This window comes from Amblyomma americanum, chromosome 2, assembly GCF_052857255.1.
Source record: "Amblyomma americanum isolate KBUSLIRL-KWMA chromosome 2, ASM5285725v1, whole genome shotgun sequence".
NCBI lineage: Eukaryota > Metazoa > Arthropoda > Arachnida > Ixodida > Ixodidae > Amblyomma > Amblyomma americanum.
Window position 1 is genome coordinate 209,780,789 of NC_135498.1, and position 26,239 is coordinate 209,807,027.

The window sequence follows — 26,239 nt, forward strand, 5'->3', positions numbered from 1 at the left end:
AGGTAAAAAGCACATGTATGCATTAAGAGACAAGCAGGGCAATGTCAATAGCAATATGGATAAGATAGTTAACGTAGCTGAAGAGTTCTACACAGACCTGTACAGTAGCCAATGTAATCAGAGCGTTAATGTGAAAGACAGCAGTGCACAGCAATGCGTCATCCCGCCAGTAACGAAAGATGAAGTAAAGAAAGCCTTAGAAACAATGAAAAGGGGAAAAGCAGCTGGGGAGGATCAGGTAAGAGCAGATCTGTTGAAGGATGGAGGGGACATCGTGCTAGAAAAAATAGCCACCCTGTATACGCAATGCCTTATGACCTCGACTGTACCAGAAGCTTGGAAGATCGCAAACATTATCTTAATTCATAAGAAGGGAGACGCCAAGGACTTGAAAAATTACAGGCCGATCAGCTTACTATCCGTTTCCTACAGAGTATTTACTAAGATAATCGCTAATATAGTCAGGACAACGTTAGACTTTAATCAACCAAATGATCACGCAGGCTTTCGTAAAGGTTATTCCACAATAGATCATATTCACACTATCAATCAGGTGATAGAGAATTGCGCAGAATATAACCAACCTCTATATATAGCTTTCATTGATTACGAGAAAGCATTCGACTAAGTGGAAACCTTAGCAGTCATACAGGCATATCGTAATCAGGGGGTAGAAGAGCCTTATGTCCAAATACTGGAAGATATATATAGCAACTGCACAGCTACTATAGTCCTCCATAAAGTCAGCAATAAAATTCCAATAAGGAAGGGCGTCAGGCAAGGAGACACGATATCGCCAATGCTGTTCATTGCATGTTTACAGGAGGTATTTTGAGGCCTGAATTGGGAACAGTTGGCAATAAGAATAAATGGAGAATACCTAAATAATATGCGATTTGCTGATGACATTGCCTTACTTAGTCACTCAGGAGGTGAGCTGCAAATCATGATCAATGAGAGACAGGCAGAGCAGATCGATGGGTCTAAAAATTAACATGCAGAAAACCAAGGTAATGTTCAACAGCCTAGCAAGGGAACAACAGTTCACAATTGGCAGCGAGAGCCTAGAAGTTGTGACGGAATACGTCTACTTAGGGCAGGTATTGACAGCTGATCCGGATCATGAGAGGGAGATAACTAGAAGGATAAGAATGGGGTGGAGCGCAAATGGCAAATTCTCGCAGATCATGAGTGGCATTTTACCAATTTCCCTCAAGAGGAAAGTGTACAACAGCATAATCTTACCGGTACTCACCTACGGAGCAGAAACGTAGAGGCTAACGAAAAGAGTTCAGCTTAAGTTAAGGACAACGCAGCGCGCTATGGAAAGAAAAATGATAGGTGTAACGTTAAGAGACCGGAAGCGGGCAGAGTGGGTGAGGGAACAAACACGGGTTAATGACATCCTAGTCGAAATCAAGAAAAAGAAATGGGCTTGCGCAGGGCATGTAATGCGAAGGCGAGATAACCGCTGGTCCTTAAGGCTAACGGAGTGGATTCCAAGAGAAAGTAAGCGTAGCAGGGGGCGGCAGAGGGTTAGGTGGGCGGATGAGATTAAGAAGTTTGCAGGCAAAGGGTGGATGCAGCTGGCAAAAGATAGGGTTAATTGGAGAGTCATGGGAGAGGCATTTGCCCTGCAGTGGGTGTAGTAAGGCTGATGATGATGATGATGATGAAGTAGCGGAGGGTCTTTTGGAAATGTTTTCGCATTATGGGTTCCCGAGGGAAGTTTTGAGTAACCGGGGCTCGAACCTCACGTCGGAACTAATGAAGGAGGTTAACCGCCGTGGGGCAATGAAGAGATTGCATCAGACCTCAAGACAACATACACATACGTTCTTGAGTTGCGGGACAAGTTGGAGGAAACATGCATGTAGGCTTGCACATCAAGGCCTGGAAAGGCCACGCGAACGCTATAAGGGCTACTATGCCACGAAAGCCACTCACAACAATCTGAATCCGGTAGACAGGGTTCTCATCCTGCTACCCACGGATCATAATAAGTTACTGATGCAATGGAAGGGCCCTTGCCTTGTGACGCAGGAGAAAAATGACGTGGATTATGAGTCATTGATAAATAACACCAAGAAGGTTTCCATGCAAACATGTTGCCAAAGTACTAAGAAAGGGTTCCCGTACGGTGCGCCCCCAAGGTAGCATGCTCGGTAGTAGCAGAGGAGACAGATGATGTTGCCGAGGTGCCCACGTGCAGTGGGAAGAAAACTCTAGGATGGGATCAGGTGTTAATAAACCCCAATATAAATGAAGACCGAAGATCACTGATAAAGGCCATACTCCAAAGGAAGGGGGATATGATTTCGGATGTGCCGGTCAAAACGGATGTCATATGTTGAAAATTAGATCTCTCTACAGTAAGACCAATGAGCGTGCACAAACTCTAGTAGTGCCATAATCAATTGAAAATGAGGTTCGGAATATGTTGGAGCTTGATTTGATTGAGAGGTCGTGGTCAGCATACAATACGCCTCTCGTGGTTGTCAAAAAACCCAATGGAACTAACCGAGTGTGTGTAGATTTTCGTCGGCTAAATGAGATCATAGTACCCGTTGCCGAACCTATACCTAAAGCAGACCTGGTGTTCGCTAAGGTGTCTCACAAAAGATTTTTTTTCTAAATTTGACTTAGCTAAAGGGTATTGGCAAATACCAATGGAAGATTCGTCTAAAGAGAATACTGCCTTTTCTTGCTCGGCGGGTTTATTACAGTTTAAATTCTTCCCTTTTGGTTTGAAGACAGCATCTGCAATATTCAAGGAGCTGATGAGGAGTGTTTTGGATAGGCTCCAGAATGTAGAACACTATATTGATGACATGCGTGCAGCAACCGATGCGTGAGAAGAGCATGTAATTATGCTGGAAAAATTGTTTTATAGAATTCAGATATCAGGTTGACTATAAAGCCGGCAAAATGTGAGGTGGGCTTTGAAGCCATTTCTTTTCTCGGACACAAGCTGGGGATGGGCCGCATCGCAACGAAAGACATCTTGGTCAAAAGGCAACAAGCCCAGACACCGATGACCAAAGAAGTAGTACAGTCGTTATTGGGTTTAACGGGATACTACAGGGAGTTTTTTCCCGATTATGCCCACATAGCCGATCCGCTGGACGAACTCATTAAGAAGGGTGCAAGCAATAAGCTGAATTGGACTGCTGACCACGAGAACGCATTCGTGATGTTAAAAGTGCATATGGCAAAACCGCCCGTACTGCTTGCTCCGAATTTGGACAATGAGTTAGTGCTTCGCACTGATGCATCACACCGAGCTTTAGGAGCCGTACTCTAGCAAGAAGAGAATCGTGTGCTACATTCGGTATTTTTTCCAAGCAAGAGATTATATGCAAGTGAACGCAACTACTCCACAGTTGGAAAGGTATGCTTGGCGGTAGTATGGGAGCCGACATTCCAGCCACTTGAATACTTAACCAAGGCCAAAATGAACAATAGTACAGTCATGAGATGATGTTTGGCCTTGAAAGAATACTGATTTCAGGTGAAATATATTAAAAGCAGAGATAACGCTGGAGCGGAATTCATGAGTAGAGCCAACTCAATAGCTCTAGGTATCTCTAGGATATATGTCGTTGTTGTTGTCGTCCTGGGTATTTCTGGAATGTATCTTGTTGTGGTTGTTGCTGTTGTTGTTGTTATGTGATCACACAAGGGAGTGTGTTGTGGACATTAACATGTGTATTAAGGACACCAGACGGACAACGGCAGTAGTGTGCTAATTTTCCGTAAGTAAATTTGGTGTGGTGTGTTAGTGCTGTGCTTTTGGTGTGTGCTGGACATCTGCGGTGTGTTGTGTGCTGGGTCCACAATTGATGCAGATTGCTGGTCACTGGCCAAAGTAAAAAGATGAAAAGACGTTTCGGGAGCACTACAGCTCCCTTGTTCACTATGAAGCAATCGGCGCACGGATTCGTCCTTTTGAAGCACCCAGTAGCGTTTTTAATGATTTAGCATAGATAGGATGTAGAGTTCCGTCGTTCCTGTTTAATGTGTTAGACGATGTCTGTATGATAAGGGACTCAAGATTCTGCCGTGCTGATGTGTTCTTTTCGGTTGTTAATATCTTTACTTGATCCCAGTTAATCTCGTGGCCGGATTCTTGCACATGCTCGGCGATGGCGTTAGATGCTGCTTTCCGGTTTCGGACGTCGTTCTGGTGCTCTCTCAGGCGTCTCCTGAAGTCCTTTGTTTCACCGATATATATTGATGAGCAATCGGCGCAGTCTATCTCATATACAACACCTGGAAATCTTTCACGAGGGACCTTGTCCTTCACATTCACTAGTTCTGTTCGCACCTTGCCAGCGGGGACGTGCGCGATGTTGACGCCATGCTTGCGGAAAATACGTGCAAGCGCTTCGCTAATTCCCGCCACGTATGGGACAGCAGCTCGTTTTTCTTTTGTTTTTTCTGTGCTCTCGCGTTCTTCGGAGGTAGGCTGATTCGCTGTCATTCTTCTTTCGGTGTTCCTGATGAAGGAAAGAGGGTAGCCACAATTGCCACAGAAGATAGTCGGTTGGCTGGAAGGTTTGAAGATAAGGATGACGTGAGCAGTTTTTCACGGAAAAACTCTTGAGAGAGGGGGCCCCTTGTCACATATAATAGGGAGTCTGAAAAAAAAGTATGAAGGAAAGGGGTTTGAAGAAGACGAAGAGGATGGCCATAAGGATGATGTGGATTAACCGAAGACTAAAGAAGTATTCAATGTGGTGGGAAGAGATGATTGGTGGAGAAGAGAAGAAGACGACGACAAGGCTTACGTGGACTAACGCTAAGGCTATAAAAGGGCGAGGGAGAGCGAGGCACGGAGGGGGGGGGGGGGTGAGAACAGAGAAGCGGAGGCTCCGGCGGGTCCGGGACGCTTCGGCTGGAAGGGTGCGACGCCGGCTAGTGCTCCGGTGAGCTCGCGTTCTTCGGCTTCGCATCGTGGACTTCCTGCCGTTCCTAGGCCCGTTCCAGGAACTGAGGACGCGACAACCTGCTATGGCCAGGGGTGTCTCCAGGGCTGTTGCCACCCATCCGTGTGGTGCCCCCAACGCCAACGTCACCGGCATCACTTCCACGGGCGCTTGGACCGGGATCTTGCACGACGCAGCCAGAGACGCCAGCTGCAGCACGTCGAACGCCATATCGACGCCGTCTACTGGACCCAGGCAAAATCGCATCCGCACCGAAGCAACCATGAGCACGAATGCCGACAGCTAACAGTAGAACGCTTGTAGTAGACGCTGGTAGCAGTGTTCCCGGGTCGTGTGTATTGATAATATGTGTTTTCTGTTAGTTTTGTTAGTTTCGCTTGCAAGCGTTTGTGTCACGTAGCGTGTAATAAATCTGCGTCTGTGTGGGAACACCTCTCCCTAGTCCATTCTTTCGGTCCGATTGTTTCTAGGGGAGATCCGTGACATACATGTCGTCTTCGAAATGTTAATTTGCATGTCCCAGATTGCAAATTAGTCAGAAAAATTTTGTAAAGATGTTTGTAGTTTCAGTTTATCAGTAGTGCTACTGACAGTTGTACAAATCACAGAATTATCTGCAAAAAGTCTCATCAAAAAGTCGCAAAAAGGCTCTGCGCACAAATGAATGTCGTTCAGTTACAAGAAACAGTAGCGGGTACCACCGAGATCACTTCCAGGTATATCGAGTTGACACTGTTTATTGTGACGAACTGTTTACGGTTGAAAAGTTGGGCTTCTATCCATGCTACTACTTTCAAATCTGTGCCTATTGATATTAGTTTCAGAATAAATTTTGTATGACGAAAACTGTCAAAGCTTTGGCAAAGTCTGTAAAGATTGCATCAACCTGTACTCGAGAATCAAATACTGAGGCCAGGCCATGTATTATTTCAAGCAGTTCATTAACAGGTGACAGTTTTTTACGAAAGCCATGTTGCCTGTTGTAGAGTAGATTATTTTCTTCCACGTGTGGCATGATTGCCTTATGAATTATGTACTCTAAATCTTTGCAGCAGGAACTAATTAACGATATTGGTCGTTACATATTTACTAGCAGTTTGTTTCCACCCTTTTAAATATGTATCACCTTCGAATGCAGCCAGTTTTGAGGTACGATCGCGACTCAATTAATATTGCGCACATAAAAGGTACAATATATTCAGCGTAGCGCGTAATAAATACGTTTGAAAATACGTCTGTACCAGGGGTTTTTCGCATTGATTTGCAAGAGCAAGTTTAGGACGCCTGTTTGCGTTATCACTAGCTCGAGCATGTGGGTGGTGAGCTGTGCCGGGGCTACACTCACCGGAGTTGCGCGTTTAAAGATGGAATTGGAAGTATGAATTGAAGCAGTTCGAAATCGCTCCCTGATCTTCAACGATACGGCTGTCAGTTTCTATTTTCGAGATGGCACGACCACATTTCGATAAATACCGCCAAAACATCTGCGGTTGCATAATCATAAAATTTGACTGTCCTTGCAAAAAAATTCACTCTTGCATCTTTAATTTCCTTTCTGAGAACATGTGAAAGCTCACATATTTCCATTTCCGCCGGTGATTTTTTACTTCTGCGCATTCTCTGAAGTCTTCGCTTTAGGCGAATTATATTGCTGTATTGCGTTCGACTTGGTAGGAATAAAGTTTTCTTCGCAATATTTTATTACTTCCATGAACATCATTTCTTGAAGGAAGTGGTGCAAACAAGTCTCAAACCAACATCGAACAGCTCTTGCCCTGCCCGAAATACCGTCATTATAAAGCAAAAACTCCTGGCGTTGTGTATAAAGTACCCTGCACTATGTGCCAGGCGTAAACGTCGGGGAAACAAGGTACTTCGTGGAAAGCATGAAGCAGTATAAAGCTGACATCAAAGCAAACGAAGCACAGCATCGAGGCCCTGCGAGGCGTGTGAGCACAGGGTAGACTTTGACGGAGCTACTGCGCTGGAGACCAAGCCAGATTCGCGTACGAAACTATTGCTTCAGCCATAGCACGCTGAACAGAATCTGGGAAGTATTAAGGCTCTGTTCTACTCCGATGTTCTCGGCGCGCGCAAGCGCGGCGGTTGTGGTGGGACACGTCACGTTGGCGACGCTGCGCCGGGCTGAAAATCGCCCCTGTATACTCCAGCCGCGTCGACATGACACAGCGCTAAGCGACAAGCGGCGCGCATGCGCAGAAATCCAATCGTCCGGCCTGCTACCTCCCAGTAGCGGCTGAGCCGAGGCGCGCGGTGCATTCTGGGTTCGCGGCTTCGACGCGCCCGGCGCAGAATAGGCACATGTTCCATGTCGACGCCAGCACCGTCAGGGCGCGCCGAAGCCGCCGAACACGTCGGTGGTCAAGCGGCGTCGGAGTATAGACGGTCTGCTTTAGCCAACGTGACGTGGCAGTGCCTCGCGCGCGTTACGTCGGAGTATAACGCAGCCCTTAGTGTAGTGTGTTCTTAACCTGCACTACAGGCCTGTAGAGGTCTTTATTGTGTTTCCTTGTGTGAGAAAGCACACATTCAAATGCAGACGCGCTTTATCTGTCTGTTCCATCGCGTGGTCACTGTCCATGGACTGATGGCTGTCAACACTTCACGCAAAGCTGCACACACAAAGAGACCCGAATCGTCGCATGAAATCAGAGTGGGAAGTAGAAGCCTTTATCTAATAATAATAATAATTGGTTTTTGGGGAAAGGAATTAGCGCAGTATCTGTCTCATATATCGTTGGACACCTGAACCGCGCCGTAAGGGAAGGGATAAAGGAAGGAGTGAAAGAAGAAAGAAGGAAAGAGGTGCCGTAGTGCAGGGCTTCGGAATAATTTTGACCACCTGGGTATCTTTAACGTGCACTGACATTACGCAGCACACGGGTGCCTTCGCGTTTTGCCTCCATAAAAAACGCAGCCGCCGCGGTCGGGTTCGAACCCAAGAACTCCGGATCAGTAGTCGAGCGCCCTAACCACTGAGCCACCGCGGCGGGGCTACATAGCGAAATGCGCTTTCGTATTTCGCACAGATGTAAACGCGGAGCGATTCTACCTGTGACGCTGGGGTGAGCAGCCTAGCGCCAAATGTATTGAAACACCGATTAAAGAGAAAAGAAAAATGTAGCAGAAACGTGTCAACAGCCCGCACGGCGGAAGCAAGCAGATCGAGCTGAAGAAGAGAAAAATGCGAAACGCATTTTTGCCGCCGTTTCGTTCGAAGATAGGTTTTAATTTCAGTTTTCACTTCATACATCACGTGGTTATGCGCTCTGGGCACAAAACTAGGGCGTGACGAAATCAGCGCCCTTTTGGACCGTTTGCTTGACGCCGCGCACAAGAGCTGCTTCCTCTCTGAAGCACGAGAGCAAGCGCAAAATTTTCGCAGCAGTGTCTAAGTGCGAAGACAACCCTCGGGCGGACGTGCTCTTCTCTCACAATGGCGTCCATGCACGAGCGGAGAGAACATAGCGTGCGCGAAGCGAGCTCCTCTCACAACGCGTGCGCCACTCCCCGCGCGCTGCCGTCCATCCTCCCCTCCCTTGGTGCCAAAGCTGCTGCTGTGGTGCGCCTGCTGCCTGTTGACTTTCGGAGGGCCAGCTACCGCAACGTTTTTGAAATACGTGAAGAACAGCGACGACAGTAACAGTGCCCCTCTCCCCCATCCCCCAACCACCTCGCCATCCCCTTCCCCTGGACGCCAACAGTGATCCCAAGAATCGGGAAACATACGTCGCGTCCAGTATCCCCTCTCCAGAATATCCCATAGTAACAACCACCACCTCTCACAATGGCGCGGAAGCGCGAGCCAGAAAGAACGAGCGCACGCGCTCAAACTAGTTTCCTTCACGTGCGGCCGAGGCAGACGAACACAAGTCAGTGGCGAAGCCCCCGCCTAACCAATTACGAAGAGTCGCTCGGAGAAAGCGCTGTTCACTGGCGTCTGCAGCGCATGTTTGGCCCAGGTTGTGTCCCCTATTGTAGATGGCGCTACAAGGCTCAGTGCGAGATGTGCTGTTTTCTAGTTGCCGCCACAGATGTCATTGTGATCTCAGGGTGGTAGCAGACCCAACGAAATCTCGAAACGTGATGAGAAAGAGCTAATGATCTTAAAAAAACAAATGGTCGCGCCGGGACCCGATCCTGTTCGGTCTTGAGCCAGCCGCGTTACCGCTGGAATACTGATGACCGTTCATTCGACGTTGCAGTCTGTGGGGATTTTAAGTCCCAAAGCTACTGAAGCAATGAGGGACGCCGTAGTAAAGGGCTCCGGAAACTTCGACCACCTAGGGTTCATTACCGTTCACTGATATCGAACAGTACAGGGCCTCTAGAATTTCGCCTCCGTTGAAAATTGACCGCTACGGCTGGGATCGAACCCGCGTCTTTCAGGTCAGCAGCCGAGCGCCATAACCACTGAGCCACCACGGCGGCTGTCCATTCTGCCTTGCAGAAGGGAAGCCTTAAATCTTGTGGTGGAAAAATGAAATGAAAAATTTCAAAACAAAATGAAATAATCTAGAGAGAGAGGAAGACAAACAGAAAGGCAGGGAGGTTAACTAGGCCGTGTCCGAAAAGCTACCCTACACGTGGGAAGGGAACGGAGGGAGAGATAGAAAGGGGAGAGAACAAAGGGAGATGAACAATTTTCCACATGTCCGATGGCCATTACTTGCAGGGTACACAGGCCACACACTGATAGTTCACAACCTTGCACTAAACAACTAACGTTTTTTGGCCTTCTATGTGTTAGGCAAATAGGACACCACTCCACTGAAGACACCCATTCAGGCCATTCGGCGGAACTTATGTGTTTCGGTTTTTTTTTCGACGTTCTATAGTGTATTCACATCTAAAATGTGCTTAGTGAGTGCAACTTATATGCAAAATCGCTTAGTACGCTCGATACTGGGAGTAACATTTTTATAACAGAATACCTTGAATGCCGTGTTAACTTAGCGGCACGTCCGAGAAATAGAGACGTTAACCAGAACAGTGTGTTAATCAGATATGCCTCGTGAGGTCAGTACAGTATGGACAAGGGTGCGATCATTACACGAAAACAAATCCAGCACGTTTCCTCTAGTCGGTTGGAATCGTGTTCCTGTTTGAACAAATTGTGATAATGAAGGGGACCTTAACATTTCATGAAAGTTTCTGTGCAAAGAAAATGACTTGTACAGTAGTCCCTTATACTCTGACCATTTTTCTTTCCGCAGGTTGATAACCTCAGCAAGTATTATATACGTAGTTTTCAAATTCGAAAAAAAAATATTGCTCAACTCCACTAAGTATTGCGCGCGTCCTGTACCGGGCGATCTGAAAAAGGAACGAACAGCCACATTGAGCCTTTTTTCAAACTGAGTTTACACCGGTTTCACATGCATCGGCGTCAACATTGACAAAAGCTTTCTTGGTATTACTCTGAATAAAAAAAAATGTCCCGGTTATCTTTCTTTCTGCCCCTCTTATAAACGTCATTATTTCGACATGAGCGGCAGCAGTAGAGCTACTGAAGCAAATGCACCGTGATAATAAAGTTTACACGGGAAGCGTTAAGCACCGGGACTATAAAGTTGTTCACGAAGGATTATGGGGAAACTGTCCGTTACCATCAGTCCTCTTTACTATTTATCTGACAAAAACGGAACGACGCCTACAAACGAAGGATGTTATTGTATAATCTCCCTGCTAACCAGGTGAATTAGAAAAGATTTCTTCTCTGGCGAGTATTTGGGCAGATGATATTTGTGAATACTTGTGTAGCGGTTGTGATTCTGGGTAGGTAATTCATTAGATATAGTGAATAGTGTGAATTCTTGGATACTCTGCACCACATACCATATACTTCTGAAACCTGTGCTATTGTAGATCTTTACTTTTAGTGCATATAAATAGCGTATCCCGAGAATAACCGTTAAAATACTAGACTACACTCGCTCACAATGGAACGGCATACGACATCCAAGGTAGGAAAGTAGACAAATCTCGTAGTGGGAATAAACATGGGCAAGATGTAATTTGGAAAGCCCCAACGGCCTTCCAGGGCAAAACAGTACAAATTACGCGATAATGGGGCACATGCTAACGTGGAAGCACTTAGGTAAGAACTGCGTAGAGGTATACAAGAAAGAACCTCCCGTGGTCAGAGTTACGGAGTTGTGCTCCTACACGGCGTTCCTCACAATTCACGTGCTGCTTCGGAAAATTGAACCTCACGTACTAAGTTCCATCTTCGTCCGAGCTGAACACAAAGGAAGTAACGCAGCTTACCATTCAGCTGTACTTGTTAGCCGCAAGGGAAATTTACAGCATCATTCAGACTCCTCCGCATCACAGTGAGGCGTTATAGCCCTTTATTCGTGCGCACGAATGTGTCACGGTGCTCTTCTGCGCAGAGTTGAACTTGCTGGTGACGTGGATCCAGGAGTCAGTGGTGGAAATGGACCCGTACGAGCTTAACCTGGGCCTTCACCACGTTGACACGAGCAGCGCAGGACAGAAGCACGCGCTCAACCTTCAGCCCAGCGGATACTACACTGTCACCTTCCAGCAGGTGGGTCACTTGTCCGCGCCACAGCGGCTAGTTTTCACAGCAGACGTACTGCCTCACATTTTGTGCGAGGCCGAACGCCATGTAAAGGCAGCCGAGAAAATCTTACTGCCGGTCTAATTGGTTCATTCATTGGAGATGTTTTCTCGCTACCAACGACAGGGACTAGGAAAACCGAAGCGCAAGTTAAGTAGCAGTTTTCCAAGCATGATCTATCTGTTCACTTTGTGCTAATGTCTCTCTTCGATGAAATTGTGGCCGCACATACGTATACAGGTATAACCCGCCTTTCTGATACACCCAATCCTTGATTTTCATGACCGCCATTCTCGCTCAGTCGCTGTGGTTATCAGCCTCTCATTCTAAGGTCACGGGATAGAGGAGCGGTCGCTGTGGCCGCATATAAATAGACGCTAAAGACAAATTACTCCCGCGTACTGGAAATATGATATAGACGATATACAGCGTGAGAGGTGTGACGTCGCCCAATATGGGCACGTTTAAGCCCATGCTACTGAAGAGTCTATTCGAGATTACGGAAAGAAACAGCGCTAAGGTGCTCCGATGGAAGTAGGCGACTGAAGAAGACGCATTTAGCCCGTCTGCTTTAGAAGGCTTCCGGCACTGCAGCCCGCCTCGAAAAATCTTTGATGGCTTTCGCAGAGGGTAAACAGCTCTTGAGCGGCAGCGTCATTGGCAAATTCGCACAGGAAGACGCAGATGTCTTGACCCTACTATTTTTTTGTGATCGCTGCCTGCAAGGGTACGTCAGATTGTCTATATGAGCTGGCCAACCTTCATTGCATTTCTTAACGCGATAACAGTAAGGAGCTCGTGCCACAGATAATCCGGCCTCGCTGTCGGCGTCACGCCATCGTTGAGCATGAGCGAAAAATTCAGACGAAATCCCCAGGTCTGCAATATAGGAGGCAGGGGGCCCCACTAGGTCACATCACCTTGTGGCGTCATCACAACCTGCCCACCAAACTGTGAGAAAGCTCCCCACCATGGCAGACGACAGTTAAAATAATGATCGGTCACTCGGGAAGAACAATCTGAGCCGCACAAGGACCAGTGGTGCCAGCACCTGCCAGCGCAGGGCAGTGGCGCGTCGGTTAACCGCTGCGTCACTACGGCAGGAGTTGTATTGTGACTCCCAGGCGTCCATGACTATAATACAGAGAGTGAGAAATTCTGCAGATATCGTGATCGCGTCATAGCTTTAAGGCGGAGCCTAAGTGTCCCCTCCATTTTTATCTTTCTCTGGTTTCATTTTACAGTGGTCGTGATAGACCGGGCAATCAGTCGTGAAGAAGTCCATTTAGAGATTCGAGGTAATCGAGGCACATGATTTACAGCTCTCAATTCTGGCAGAAAGCTACAATGTCAGCCGTGTTAAAATGTGAGCCACCATTTAGGGTGTCTAGTACTCTAGAAAAATTAGAACTGAAAGACCAAACCCGCATGATCAGTGTCTTAATGTACGAAGTCCCGTGGGATAACCGATGTTCGCTCAGTTTCTTCTGAAGATCTCATTTATATTAGTAGCACAGAGGCTAGCAAGAACACAGTGGCCTTCACGATCCTTTAAAAAAGTGGTGTTTTAAAGAATGGGGTTCATCATACGCCAGCACTTTCGAGCATTGCATTTAAAAATGGAGAGTAACTCATTCAACATGAAATTATCTTTAGCTTCCATTAGAGTTGCAAAGTAAGTGTATGATATAGATTTGTGAGCTTACCAGCATAGGTGGAAGATTAAAATCATTGTTAACGGTACATACGCTCTTCCCGGTTGATAAGGTGCTTTTTATTTGTATTGTGCGACGACGTTAGTATATTAGGCCTCATAAACCTCCGTGAATACATTGGGGCATCATTCAACTGAAATGGCTTCTGACTGAAAGAAGAGGTTCAGCGTTGTGTTCCAGAATGCGCGTTCTCCGAAAGGTATGAAGGCGAATGAGAAAAAAAAAACATGTCATATAATTCGTAATTAGATTGAGTAGCCGCAAGGTAACGAACACTGTAGAAATTAAGAGAAGTCTTTCTTTATCGCCCTCTGCAAAAAATCCCCAAAATAAAATCGCATTCTTGTCTTTATTAAAAGTGTTCACTGGTTCAGGTACATTGCGAAGACGACAGTTAATTGAAGGCGCAAAACAGTTTTGATTATGAAGCCACGTATTTACACGCACAGCTTCAGTATGTAATTGATAGAAAAACGTCTTGGTTCCAGCAGAAATCGGCGTCTTGCACAATCGCGTTAAAGAATCATGACTCTTAATGCCAAATTACAGAGTTCGATACAATGGCGACGGAAAGAGCATCGCTATCAAATCCCTGTATAGACTCTTACGCGAAACAGAAAATAAGTACGCGTTAGAAAATCGAAACTGCAAAAAACTAAGTAGGCGCTCAAACTTCCTGCCTAGTGACCAGTAAAAAGGGGCGCTCAGTAAAATTTGAAGAAACCACGAAGTTTTGGAAACAGCGTCAGGAAATTCATTTAGAACAACGCTCTATTAATAGGATGGCAACAATCTCGAAGAAGAAGACACGGGCAGCTGTCCCAACCCTCATCCGCAAATAGGCTTGGAAAGAATATCATGTCGCATCGGGTCGAAATTGCAGGCCCAAATAAAAGTTGCAAATATTCGATGAAAACGGTGGGTGTAAAGCCTAGTGCAGTGCAAGACCTGGAGTACGTAATAAAGTTTTGTTTCCAGAAAGGTGTTGCAGGCCTGAGAACGAACGAAAATTGAAAACTTATGTGCGACAAAACTCAGAGCATAAAGCTTGACGACCGGAACCCGCTCCATCTACTAATGTGCACTTAAATGCATGAAGTAGAAATGCAAGATATTTAGGCAGCACGCATCACCATTCTATTCCTGCATAAAAGAGGAGAATTGAGCCCCATGAACCGAACCACAAGCCAAAATTCTTGGATCTATTCATCTGAGCGTCATAGACGCTGCCAAAATGATATATTGCCGATATAACTTTGTGCTATGCTTGTCAATGCAGAAAAAAGCAATATCGTCAGCATATCCAAGCAAGTTGACTTTACTACCCGAAACATTGAAGCCATCAATAGTGCTTTTACACAGAACACTCAAACAAAGCTGCTCCAGATAAAGGGCAAAAAGCAGCGGAGAGATTGGCCAGCATTGCCTCACAGAAGAGCGGATTGGCACAAGTTTTGACAAATCACTATAAACAATTAATGAAGTCGAACAACTGCTGCAGCGAAGTTTCACCCCTTTAAGTACAGTAGACTCAATAATTGCTCGCTCTAGAAGGAAAAACACGAATGAATGGCGAATACGGCCAAACGCCTTCGCAAGATCTACCTGAAGTGTATAGTTTATTGTTTATGGGAGTTTAACGTTCCAAGGCGACTCGGGCTATGGGAGCCGCTGCAGTGAAGAGCTCCGCAAATTTCGTCCACCTGGGGTTCTTTAGCGTGCACTGATATCGCGCTGCACACGGGCCTCTAGAATTTCGCCTCCATCGAAGTTCGACCGCCGCAGCCGGGTTCGAACCCGCGTCATTCGGAACAGCAGCCTAGCACCATATCCACTGAGCCACGGCGACGGGGGCCAATCTATCTGAAGCAAAGAAAGCTGATGAGGACCTTTTAGAATTGTACGCGCAGTGTGTACATTACTTTGAATTGAGCAGACTCTCAAACCACATGTTTGGTTAGGGTCAATGAGAACCGACATTGTGAGTTGTAGGCGATTTGACACAATTTTAGCAAACATTTTGTAATCCCTATTTCCCAACGTAATGGGCCTATAGCCCTACTAGAGCGCAGATTTTTCCCATCAGTGCATTTTTAAAATTAAGACTGTGTGACTCCTTGTAAAAGACTGTTGAAGAGCCACTATATCAAAACACATCGTAAAGACCTGTAGCAATATAGAAGTTATGATGGATTTGAATGCAATATAAAATTCACTGGGAATTACGTCAGGACGATGCGTTTTTGAGAGGGACCACTGACGGATTGCTAGTTCTACCTCCTGATGCGTGAAAGAGCCGCTAATAACGGGACAGTCCTCTGCTCATAAAGGCGTCACCGGATGTGTGATCCGCGCGATAACGTCTGTGTTTTGTGTATCAGGAGTGCTACTAAAAAACGCCGTGTAGTAAATCGCGAACACGGACATTACTTCCCTAGTAACCGTCACTGACGGCGCTCATCGAGCAATTCTTGTGGTGTCGAGAGTTCACAATGCGAAGCATGCTTGGTACGAGATCTGACTAGGGCACGCCTGTATTGTTCCGCATCATACCTTTTCAACTCACTTTTGATATTAGCACTTTGATCCGTATATAAGCCCGGCTGTTTCACATTCCAATTCATACAGCTTGCTCAAGCTTTTGTTAAGTACCTGTTCCGGATGATTCTTGTAAAATCACTTAACAGATCATCACGCTGGCAAGACGGGCGAGTTGGTGATACATACTTCTGGGAAAATAGCGCTGGTACTGTTGATATCTTTCGTTGTCGTCCTCGTCTTTTGCACTATTTTCCTAGGACTTAACAGAACCGATTTCAATAGCTATCACACCTACACATGCTGGAACATTTCCCATGCAGGAAACAAGGATATGCTGCAATAAAAACAGGATTGCGGCTCCTAGCGGACGCAGATATTGAGTTTTTGCCATTCAGAAGCAATGAGTTTAATTCCAATTTTTTATTTACATTTCACAGCACGAAAAGGAGAGAAGAACACCGAAACCAGGGTGTATAGGCATGCACCCTGGTTTCGGTGCATAGGGGAATGTTTTAATTTTTCTTAAATGTATAGTGCTGATCAGCGGGATAATAATACTTAGATTAATCAATCGCTTAAAGAAAATTACTTATAGAGCAGCAGAAAAAAACAACCATGCCCCCGGTGGGATCCTTACCCACGACCTCCGAATATCGCGTCCGGGGCTCTTACCAACTGAGCTACGGCGACGGCTGTCCAATCTGCTGCTATCGTGGGTGTAAGCGAACCTTGAGAGTATTCACCAGCGCCACCCTCGACCATAGCGGCGGACGTAGCACGTCCTGTAATACCGCGAGTGTGACGTAGAACGTCTTCTAACGGCGAGTGCGGAAACTGCGAGAGCCCTCTTATGCTACCTATGGCATCAAGACTGCCAGAACCGAGACCCCCGTTAAGTTATTAGCAGACAATAGTGTCGTCGGCGTACGTATCTCCGAAGTTTAGTGCACCTGGGAGGTCGGAAAGATATAAAAAAATTAACAAGGGTCATAAAACCGACCACTGGGACGCACTTGTCGCTATACGTTGTGGCGACGATGATACATTACTAAACTGCCGGACGACATTGATTAAAGCAACTAGAAAACAGCGCGAAAATCCGTTTGCTAAAACCGTGCTAATTTATCTTGTACAAAAGGATGGAATGGTCAACGGTATCGAAGCCTTTCTTAAGTCGAGAAATGCCACAGGCGTAGGTTTGTTGTCATTTAAAGCGAAGTTTATTTTTTCGGGAAATTAATGCACTGCAGTTGATGATGAGTGGCTTTGCGTAAACCGTGTTGCTGCGGGCAAATTATATGGCATTTTTTTATAAATCTATTAATGTCATTAGCACGATTTTTTTCAAAAGGGATATTATTAGCACTGAGCACTGATATAGATCGGTAACTTTAAGGGTTTGAGCGATCTCAATTTTTGTAGATTGCAACAACTCGGGCCCTGTTTAGCGCCCACTGTAAATTAAATTGTGAACGGTCCGTGTTACTGAGCCGAGCAACCGCCATACAATAATTAGAAAACGAAACCGGTAAAGCTTCAAGTAAAATCCCGCGCGAAAGAGACAAAACTTGAATCTATGCGAACGTGAGAGTGTCCCTGAATGCGCGTGAAGGATCGAGAAGAATGACAGGGTGCTCCTACATCGATGAGCCCTGCATCTTCTGCAACCCGTGAGCAAACACCACCGCTCTGCCCTGCGTACATCAGGACCCACGCAATCAGCCAGGTCACAGACGCAACTGAAATCACTCATTAGCACGACATGCCCGTCATAGTCAAGTAAACTAGCTATACCATCACACAGACTAATACGCTGGGCTACATTATTGAATGCGTAAACATTTACCAGTCGCCCACTTCGGTGTCGGTGTGAGAAGTGAGGCCAGAGCAAGGGTGGGCGTTTCGCAGGAACTACTAACAACCCGCCGACAAGCCGACAGGATGCGTCACAACAAGTTTAAGATTTGTCAGAAGGCTCTGTAGTGTCGTTTCGGTCTCCTCCTCATTCTCAATTTTTGTCTCTTGGACAGCCACAGCATCCAGACGCCTGCTGCGCATAAGTCGGCCGAGTTTTGTCTGCCTCTGTCGAGACATAGGACTACGTAAATTAAGCTTTGAGAATTCTAACCCCTCAGAGGCCGCCATGATGACTGCACTTAATTCTGTTGGCAGTTTCGTCCGCCGGTCAATAGACGGCGAAGCCGCATCTGAACCACCACCAGGCCTCCGGGAGCGCGAACGCCAGCACTTCCCTTTACGCTTCGCCGCTCGACGGCGGTGCTTGCTGCCCGCTGGCTCATCCTCGTGGCTTGATTCAGAGGCGCTTCAGAAGTGGCTAGTTAGCAACAGCCAGTCCATCATCCACTGGAACAGGGGCCTTGTCTGGAAGCTGCTGCTCAAGGATGGCCACAGGAGCTGCGTACGCAGCGCCACATATGTGGCCTTCAAAACGGTGACTTGTTCCTCACCAGCAGCTGAGCACTGCGTCTCGTCCAAGGCCTGCGCTGCACCAACTTCCGACTTCCTATAGTAAAACATAGGACTCTGTCACTTTTTTTCTCTTTTCTATAGGAAAAACGTTTTTGTACCTTCTGTTAACTATCGTCTGTCCAATGTACCTTAAACCATTGAATACTGTTTTATCAACCCTCAAGAATGCGATTTTCATTTGGGGATGTGTTGCCGAGGGCGCTAAAAAAGGCTTTTCTTAATTCCTAGAGTGTACGTTACCATGTGGCCACTCAAGCTGGTTACGAACCCTATGACATATTTTTTTTCTCATTGGACTTCATAGCCTGCAGATCACACACGCACGTTAGACCGCAACGCTGAATCTCTTGTTCTACCCAGAATTAATCTTTGTCGACTGATGCTCCAGATCAGGAGCAGTTATGATGGCCGGACTAGTTTCCGCTGTTGATGTCGTCCCCGCCCTTTCTGTCCTGTTGACTCCTGTCAAGCTGGCCGAGTGTAGCCGATAGCTAAGGTATTCGTAAATAATCTGTGTACACCTCCTTTGTACATACATAACCTCGTATAGTAAATACCATGTTGGAAGGAAAAAACCGCTACGATTCCTTCAGTTTTCTACCTAATACGAAGATTACATACATACGTAGTAGGAATAAGTACGTAGCTCAATCACAACTTATAGGTCACGTTGCTGATATTCAAGCAGTGTGCGGCTGTTTTATTCTGATATGCCTGCGTTAGGGGTTTTGCTAAGTCCTAAAACATATAACACACGCTAATAACGGCGTTTCTCGTAAAAGAATGATGATCGAGACGTGTGTGTTAAAGCACAGTGCCTCGCATCCAGGGCCAATTAGCGGCATATCGACACGATATTCTTTCCTCCAAAAGTGGAATTACCGGGGCCAGTTGGTTCATGACACATAAAAAACAGCTCGACCGACGGGACAACAAGAAAGAGACACAGACATGAGCGCTGACTAGCAACTGAAAGAAATTTCATTGCAGCGAAGCAATTTATACTCCAGGGTAAAGCCCACAGCATAAAAACATAAGAAACTTAAAAAACAAACAGCAAGATTTCCCGCGTTCCAAGCAATCAAGGAAACTAATATCTTTTCTTTTTAAAGTGATAGAAGGTGTGCTCACGCACTTCACTCCTCTTTTATGAATGACATGCGCTTCGAATAATTCGCGCACAATCTGTCCCTTGCATCTACTGAGGACTTTGCTCTTGCCAGAATTTGCAGTGCACTTGCAGGTGGCCGCGTGTTCAGGCACATTCTTCCTTGTGCTTTCTTTGGTTTCTCTGCTATGTTCTCGGAGCCTATCATTTAAACAAGTCCAGTCTGTCCTATGTAGGATGACCCACAAGACAAAGATATATCGTAGACCACTTCTTTACAATCGGTGAAAGGCCTCTCGTGTTTCTTTTCGCACTGTTTTGGCGGCTTTTCTTGTCGATTTACTATGTTGCAAAGTTTCCTCAGTTGGTTAGGTGCAGTAAAAACCACCCTTACGTTGGACCGCCCCAAAGCTTTCTTCAAAGGATGACTCACGCCGTGCGCATACGGGTCACCACTGTTTTTTCACGTTCCTCTTGTTCCTGTGTCCTCTACAATGTGTTTTTTGATCGTCTCAAGGCCTCTGCCTTGGGACTCCAGAGGGATGTAGGGGAACTTTTCAAGATATTCGAAGAGTCTCTTGATGATTTCATTCTGACGAAGGAATTACCGTAAGACCACCAACTCCAGTACCTGGACTTGTGCCTGTTCGTTCACCCAGAGCACATCTGTTGGTGCTACTCCCCGCGCTCAAAGAAAGGTCTAATGCCTTACAGTTCGGCTCACTCGAAACTAGTAAAAAGAGCAGTAGCAACAAGCGCCTTGAAAAGCACCCTCAATAGATCATGTCTGCATCGTAGCGAAGAAAGCTTTAAGAACCAACTACAAAGGTTGCTCATCGCCGAATTCCCGAACGCTGTTCTTTGTAGTGTTGACTGCAAAATTTTGAAGGATTTCCGCCGGGCAGCCACGACGACACAGGAACAAGAGGACAGAATCGTCTTTTCTTGGGCTAGTTGGTTTTTCATGCTGTAGGTGTTTGCAGCGCACACGAAACACGGACGTTCCCTTTTCTGTCCGTCCGTGTTTCGTGTGCGCTGCAAACACCTACAGCAAGAACAAGAGGAACGTGAAAAAACAGTCGTGATCCCATATGTGCACGGCGTGAGTCATCCTTTGAAGAAAGCTCTGGGGCGGTCCAACGTGAGGGTAATTTTTACTGCACCTTACAAACTGGAGAAACTTTGCAAAATGGTCAGTCCAGAAGAAAAGCCGCCAAAACAGTGCGAAAAGAAACACGAGAGGTCTTTCACCGATTGTAAAGAAGTGGTCTACGATGTACCTTTGTCATGTGGGTCATCCTACATAGGACAGACGGGACGTTGTTTAAATGATAAGCTCCGAGAACATAGCAGAGATATCAAAGACAGCACGACGATGAATCTGCCTGAACATGTGGCCACCTGCAAGCGGCCACAGGTGGCCACCTCTAAGATACAACGAACAGCTTGTGCGCGAATTATTCGAAGCGCATGTCATTCATCAAAGAGGAGTGAAGTGCGTGAGCACACCTTCTATCACTTTGAAAAGAAAAGGGATTAGTTTCCTTGATTGCTAAGAACGCGGGAAATCTTGCTGTTTGTTTTTTAAGTTTGTTATGTTATTATGCTGTGGGCTTGACCCGGAGGTATAAATTACTTCGCTACATTAAAATTTCTTTCAGTTGCTAGTCAGTGCTTGTGTTTGTGTCTCTTCCATGTTGCCCCGTCTGTCGCGCTTTTATTTATGTGCTTCTTTCCTCGCTGCTACAGTCGCGGGTGTGTGGTGTCTTTCCAACCAGGACAGCGGTTGAATCACTGCACTCATCGCTACCGGCGCAGTCGGCTGCATAGCGCCTCGATGACGACCGGCCGCTTACCACTTGAGGGCACCACCAGCGCCATAAAACCGTATACTTACTGCAAAGAAACAAAATGCGCTGGCATTTTCTTTTTTCGTTTACCACTCAACTCACCCTCATGCACGCTACAAAAAAGCGTCGTGTACATACTGCCGCACACTTATCTGCCAATCGCTCTGGTGCCACTAAGCCTTCTGGAAGCAGAATCACCCCTGGTCACGGATAGCGAGGGCGCCCTTGTAGATCTACACCTACAACCCATTATTGTGACTTGCTGCGTACTCTCGCGTAAGCCGACAGCAAAATTTCCTAATTTAATAAGCATCAAATGCAAAGTTTGTGACTTAAAGCGGAGCACATAATGCATGGCAGCAGGGTTTATAAATGATGTCGCTCGTCCCTTCGTCCGTGTCCATGCTGCCGATGGTTTAACATTTAGTCCTTGAAATCTGCGCATGGCTGCCTCACCTCTCAGTTTGGCTTTTCGTTCTCCATGCTCCATTCCCGTGGACTAACGGTCGTCGTTGTGCCGGAAAGGGCTAAAAATTGCTTAGGGTGTAATGCGCTTTTTTAGGCAACAAACGCCCCTTCTGTCAGACTTTCTGTTTTTGCCTCCACTGTCCACATACCTCGAACGTCAGATACAGCCAACGTCCGGATAGTCAGTTTCGCATTATGTAGGTTAAACTGCCATCACCACCAAATGCAAACGCATTCAGATGATCGACCGAGAATCCCCTAAAATTTTTTTCGGCCTAAGCACTTGATCCCAACGCGCACGCGAGGCCTCGAGTGTTTCTCCAAAGCACAGTTGTGCGAAAGTTTTAATGCCACAGCGTTTTTGCCCCATTCGCCACAAAATCTGTTGTCGCGTTGTGGGCGTCGTTGTTGCGGGCGAAAAATCACGCGCATGGGTTTGGCATTTGGTCCCCAGAGAGCAAACTAAGAGGCAGGTTGGCCCCCCAGGTCACATGAACTTGCGGCGTCATCACAAACTGCTCACCAGATCGCGAGAAAACTCCCTACCGTGGCAGTTACATCAATTATTGGTCGCTCGGGAAGTGCAACCTGGGCCGCAAAATGTCCACCGCTGGGAGCACCTGCCTTCACAGGGCAGTGTCGCATAGCTTAATCACTGCACAACTGCGCCACTTCCCCAGGAGGGGTAGGAGGACTCCCAGAGAACTATGAATGTAATGTACAGAATGACCTTCTGCATATATGGGTAATAACCCATTACGCTATCGCGTCGTACCCTAAAGGCGGGCCGCCGCGGTGGCTCAGTGGTTACGGCGTCCGGCTGCTGACTTGAAAGACGCAAGTTCTATCCCGGCCATGGCGGTCGAATTTCGATGGAGGCAAAATTCTAGAGGCCCGTGTACTGTGCGATGTCAGTCCACGTTAAAGAATCCCAGGTGGCGCAATATCTGGAGCCTTCCGTATGGCGTCCCTCATAGCCTGAGTCGCTTTCGGACGTTAAGCCCTCATACACCATTATAAAGCCTAAGATCGGAGTTGAAGTGCCCCCTCCAATATTGAACGCGATAGCGTTAAAGGCCATGTTCTCCAGCCATTCCGGTGCCAGCGTTGTTGGCGTCGGCATTGTGATGGAAAAATTACGGGCGCGGCTCTGTCAGGTGGCAGCTGGTAGATTATATGGCCGGGCACAGATCGGTCGTAAGATTGTCCGAGGTCACATGATATGGCCGAAGTGGGAGGAGCTGTCGGCTTGGGCTTCTGAAATCAGATGGGAGGCTAATTGAAATCGAACCCTCCAGCACTCTTGTATTCCGACTCCCTCATGCTCTCCCTAGGCTACGCAGCCACGGTCGTATGGCTTGGTTGAGCGGTGCTTTATGTTAATGCTTTATATTAACCCATTAACACTATCGCGTTACAGTCCTCAAGATGCAGGTAATTTCTTAATTTCTAGAATGATTTCCCACAGTACGGCTGTCTCCCTGATGAGGCTCTGGCAAAAGCGTATAGTGCTTGTTCGGATGAGAGCACCGCGAAGTGGCAGCAATCTTGCCTTAAATTTGCAATGTTTCTTTTTTCATGCTCTTTATTTAATGGCTAACGGCAGGCGTCTATTCCACTTATGCTTGCCTCTTGAGATGCTGCCATATTTGTCTACAATGACTGTAGCCGTGTTCAACAATTGCTACAGCGGTCAAGACTGCCGTTAGTGTTGTAGTCGCTTCCTCTCGAAACTACGTTGTCTCCTTTATACTGAGCGTAGCAGGGAGCAAGGCAGTACCGTCGAGAGTTGAGCACACTTGCAGCTTTTGCCACCACCAAGTTGTACTCAATGGTTACTGGTTAGCTAATAAACACGCTGTGTTCTTCACCACGTTTCCGTTTGCGGTCTACTTCTCCGCCTATGTTGTTATCGATCCACGGGACAGAAGGATGCGCGCTTCTTCTGTTGAGGAGAGGACGACATGCTTTTAGCACCTTAATCCTCCGAAACACTTCATGCTTTTGGAAGCATTCAAGCAGAAAATGCTGTATGATGTGGTAAGCGGGTTCTAACTTCCCAAAGTTGGAGATTAGCTATGAAATACTCCTTATTTGGGACGACTCAGGATATATTTCGACCTGTTGAGGTTCCTTAGAGTGCACTGACATAATACAGCACGCAGGCGCCTTTTTCACTTAGGCCCATTGGAATGCTGCAGGCGGAACTTGGATTCGCTGCAACGTCCTTGGATGTGTGGCCGAACGCCACAGCCATTTAGTCATCATGGCGGGTCAAGGTTAATGTGTGGACTTTATTATCCCAATAAAATGCAGTGCACGTGCATTGGCAATGCATATAGGCAACGCGGCGTTTATCTTAGCCGTGATGCTGGCATTCGCATTCAGCGCACTTATCTTTGCTTTTGTCATATTACTTTGCAGCGTGGAGTGAAGAAGCTGCCTCACCCCTACGACACGAAATGCACCAACTACAGCCTCTTCGAGACGCTGGACGTATATTCTGTCGAAATGACGCGTGAGGTAAGCTGAACATCAGAGAGCAGGATCGATACATAGCCTGGTCTGATGCGAATTTCGGAGGTTGTGGTTTCGGATCCCGTTGGCGGCATTGGTTGTTTTTTCTTCTACCCTTAATCAAATATGTGCCAGCCATAAAACAGCTACAATAATAATTTACCATTCGTCCACAGTAAAAATTTAAAAAAATAAAAAGAAAAAATTTCTCCATGGTTTCCTTTGTTTCTTTGACTGTTGGCTTCCTACTTTTGTGTATGTCCTGACGATCCCCACAATTTCCTACCATTGTCTGCCATTTCCTAGTTTGTTTGGCGCGTAAGATCAGTTTTCCTATATTATTCACGTTTGTCTCTCGCTGACAAAACAAAAGGGGGGCTGTCGCAGGAATCGCTCCATTTTTCCTTTTTACGTATAAAAATCTTTAAATTAGAGCGAAAAACAGCAATGCTGATAGATGCTATTATTCAATTAACTGAATACATATGCGGCTCTGGATTGACAGAGTCTCAGCCTAGTTGTTGCTGGAGGTAGGACTTCTGTTGATTATGACCCGTATTGAATATGTTTATGAAAATTCACAAGTACAAAATTCTAATAAGTCATTTATTATCAGTAAAACACTTCAAAGGAGTTGCACGTATGCAAACAACACAATCACACAAAATCAAATTAAATTCAGATTTTTCAGCAACCCATCGACGAAAACTTTTCAGCACAACTTCGGATGTCAGCTATTAGTAATTTCTCGCTTATTGCAAGCTTTGAAAGATGTGCCAGTTTAAAACTCAAAACTAGAGTACTGAGCTTCTAGGAACCCAATTGGGTAATCCTAGCAAAATTTCAAAGTATGACACGTCATTTCCGCAGTGATGTATGTTTAAAACACCGCGATACATGCCTGTCGGAGTCACCGCCACCTTCCGGTACGGGGCGGGAGCGTGGCGCATAGAAACAGAGGCATGCAAAATTTTTGAAATATTTTTCTGGTTTTCCATATGAACAGTTGGGTTTGATGAACGGTTAGCGAGCACTTTAAGAGTTTTAGGAATAGTGTGACGAATTATGCTACGTAATTTCAAGCTTTTTTTTTCCAAAACGCCGCGATATAAACGTCTGTTGTGAAGCCAGGCTTACACCCAAAATGATCTCTACTGTCTGGGTGCTTTTCCGAATCGCGCAGACTTCTCGTGGACTCCAACATGCAGCAGCGTGCGCTACATTTGCTCACGAACACACAGGTACTGCGAACGCCTCTGACGCAGATCTCTCGACCTTGCCCTTTGCGTCACACTGCTGATGTCGCTTGAGGCGCAGAGAGAGGTGGGCCTGCGGTGTCGCTGCGAGCTTCGCTTCACTCCGCGCCCTCGCAGTTTGGCCCTTCGCCGGAACACAGTGCGTGCTGCGAATGCGCTTGTGATTCAGCCTCAGGATGACTGTTTGACCGTTGCGTTTTGTGAGAGCGCCAAATGAGTCCCGCGCAATTTTGACGTGTCGCATGTGTCAGCACTGGCCTTGGATTTGCGTTGCGGAGTGAAGGGATGTAATCCATAAAATGAAAATGTGGTCCGGGTTGTCGATTGTGTAACTACAGACAACAAGAACCATCTGATGACGCAACTTTGCGTTTCCAGTTTTTCACCAGAGCGTTTCCATCAGGCAGATATTTCTGTGTGAATTTCTAACTTATTTGCCTCTACAGGCACTCAGGCTTCCATAATAAGGCCTAAAGCGAATGTTTAGAACGAAAAGTTTAAAACCGGTGTGTTTGCGTTCATAAGTGCGAAGCCAGGATGCGACAAGTAGCGCACTGTGCCTGTGTTATCGTGGCGTAATAGTTGAGGGTCCATGTCAACAAGCGTATGCACCGTCTTCATGTCAGTCTCCGCAAGCACCTGAGGGCGGAAGACTTTCGAGGAGCGTCTTTTTGTGTCCCTCTCTTTGTCTGTGTCCTTCTGTGCGTTTGTTTTTCTTAGAATTGTGTACCAACTGGC

General features: G+C 46.5%; 1 protein-coding gene across 1 annotated transcript in view; it reads left to right on the forward strand.

Moving 5' to 3' along the window:
• LOC144120358 (uncharacterized) overlaps positions 1-26,239 on the forward strand; it is a 333,822-nt gene that overhangs the window by 45,324 nt on the left and 262,259 nt on the right. The window contains exons 4-5 of the mRNA XM_077652721.1: positions 11,366-11,523; positions 24,153-24,251. Of these exons, the coding sequence (XP_077508847.1) occupies positions 11,366-11,523; positions 24,153-24,251 (257 nt within the window). The remainder of the gene's footprint in view (positions 1-11,365; positions 11,524-24,152; positions 24,252-26,239) is intronic.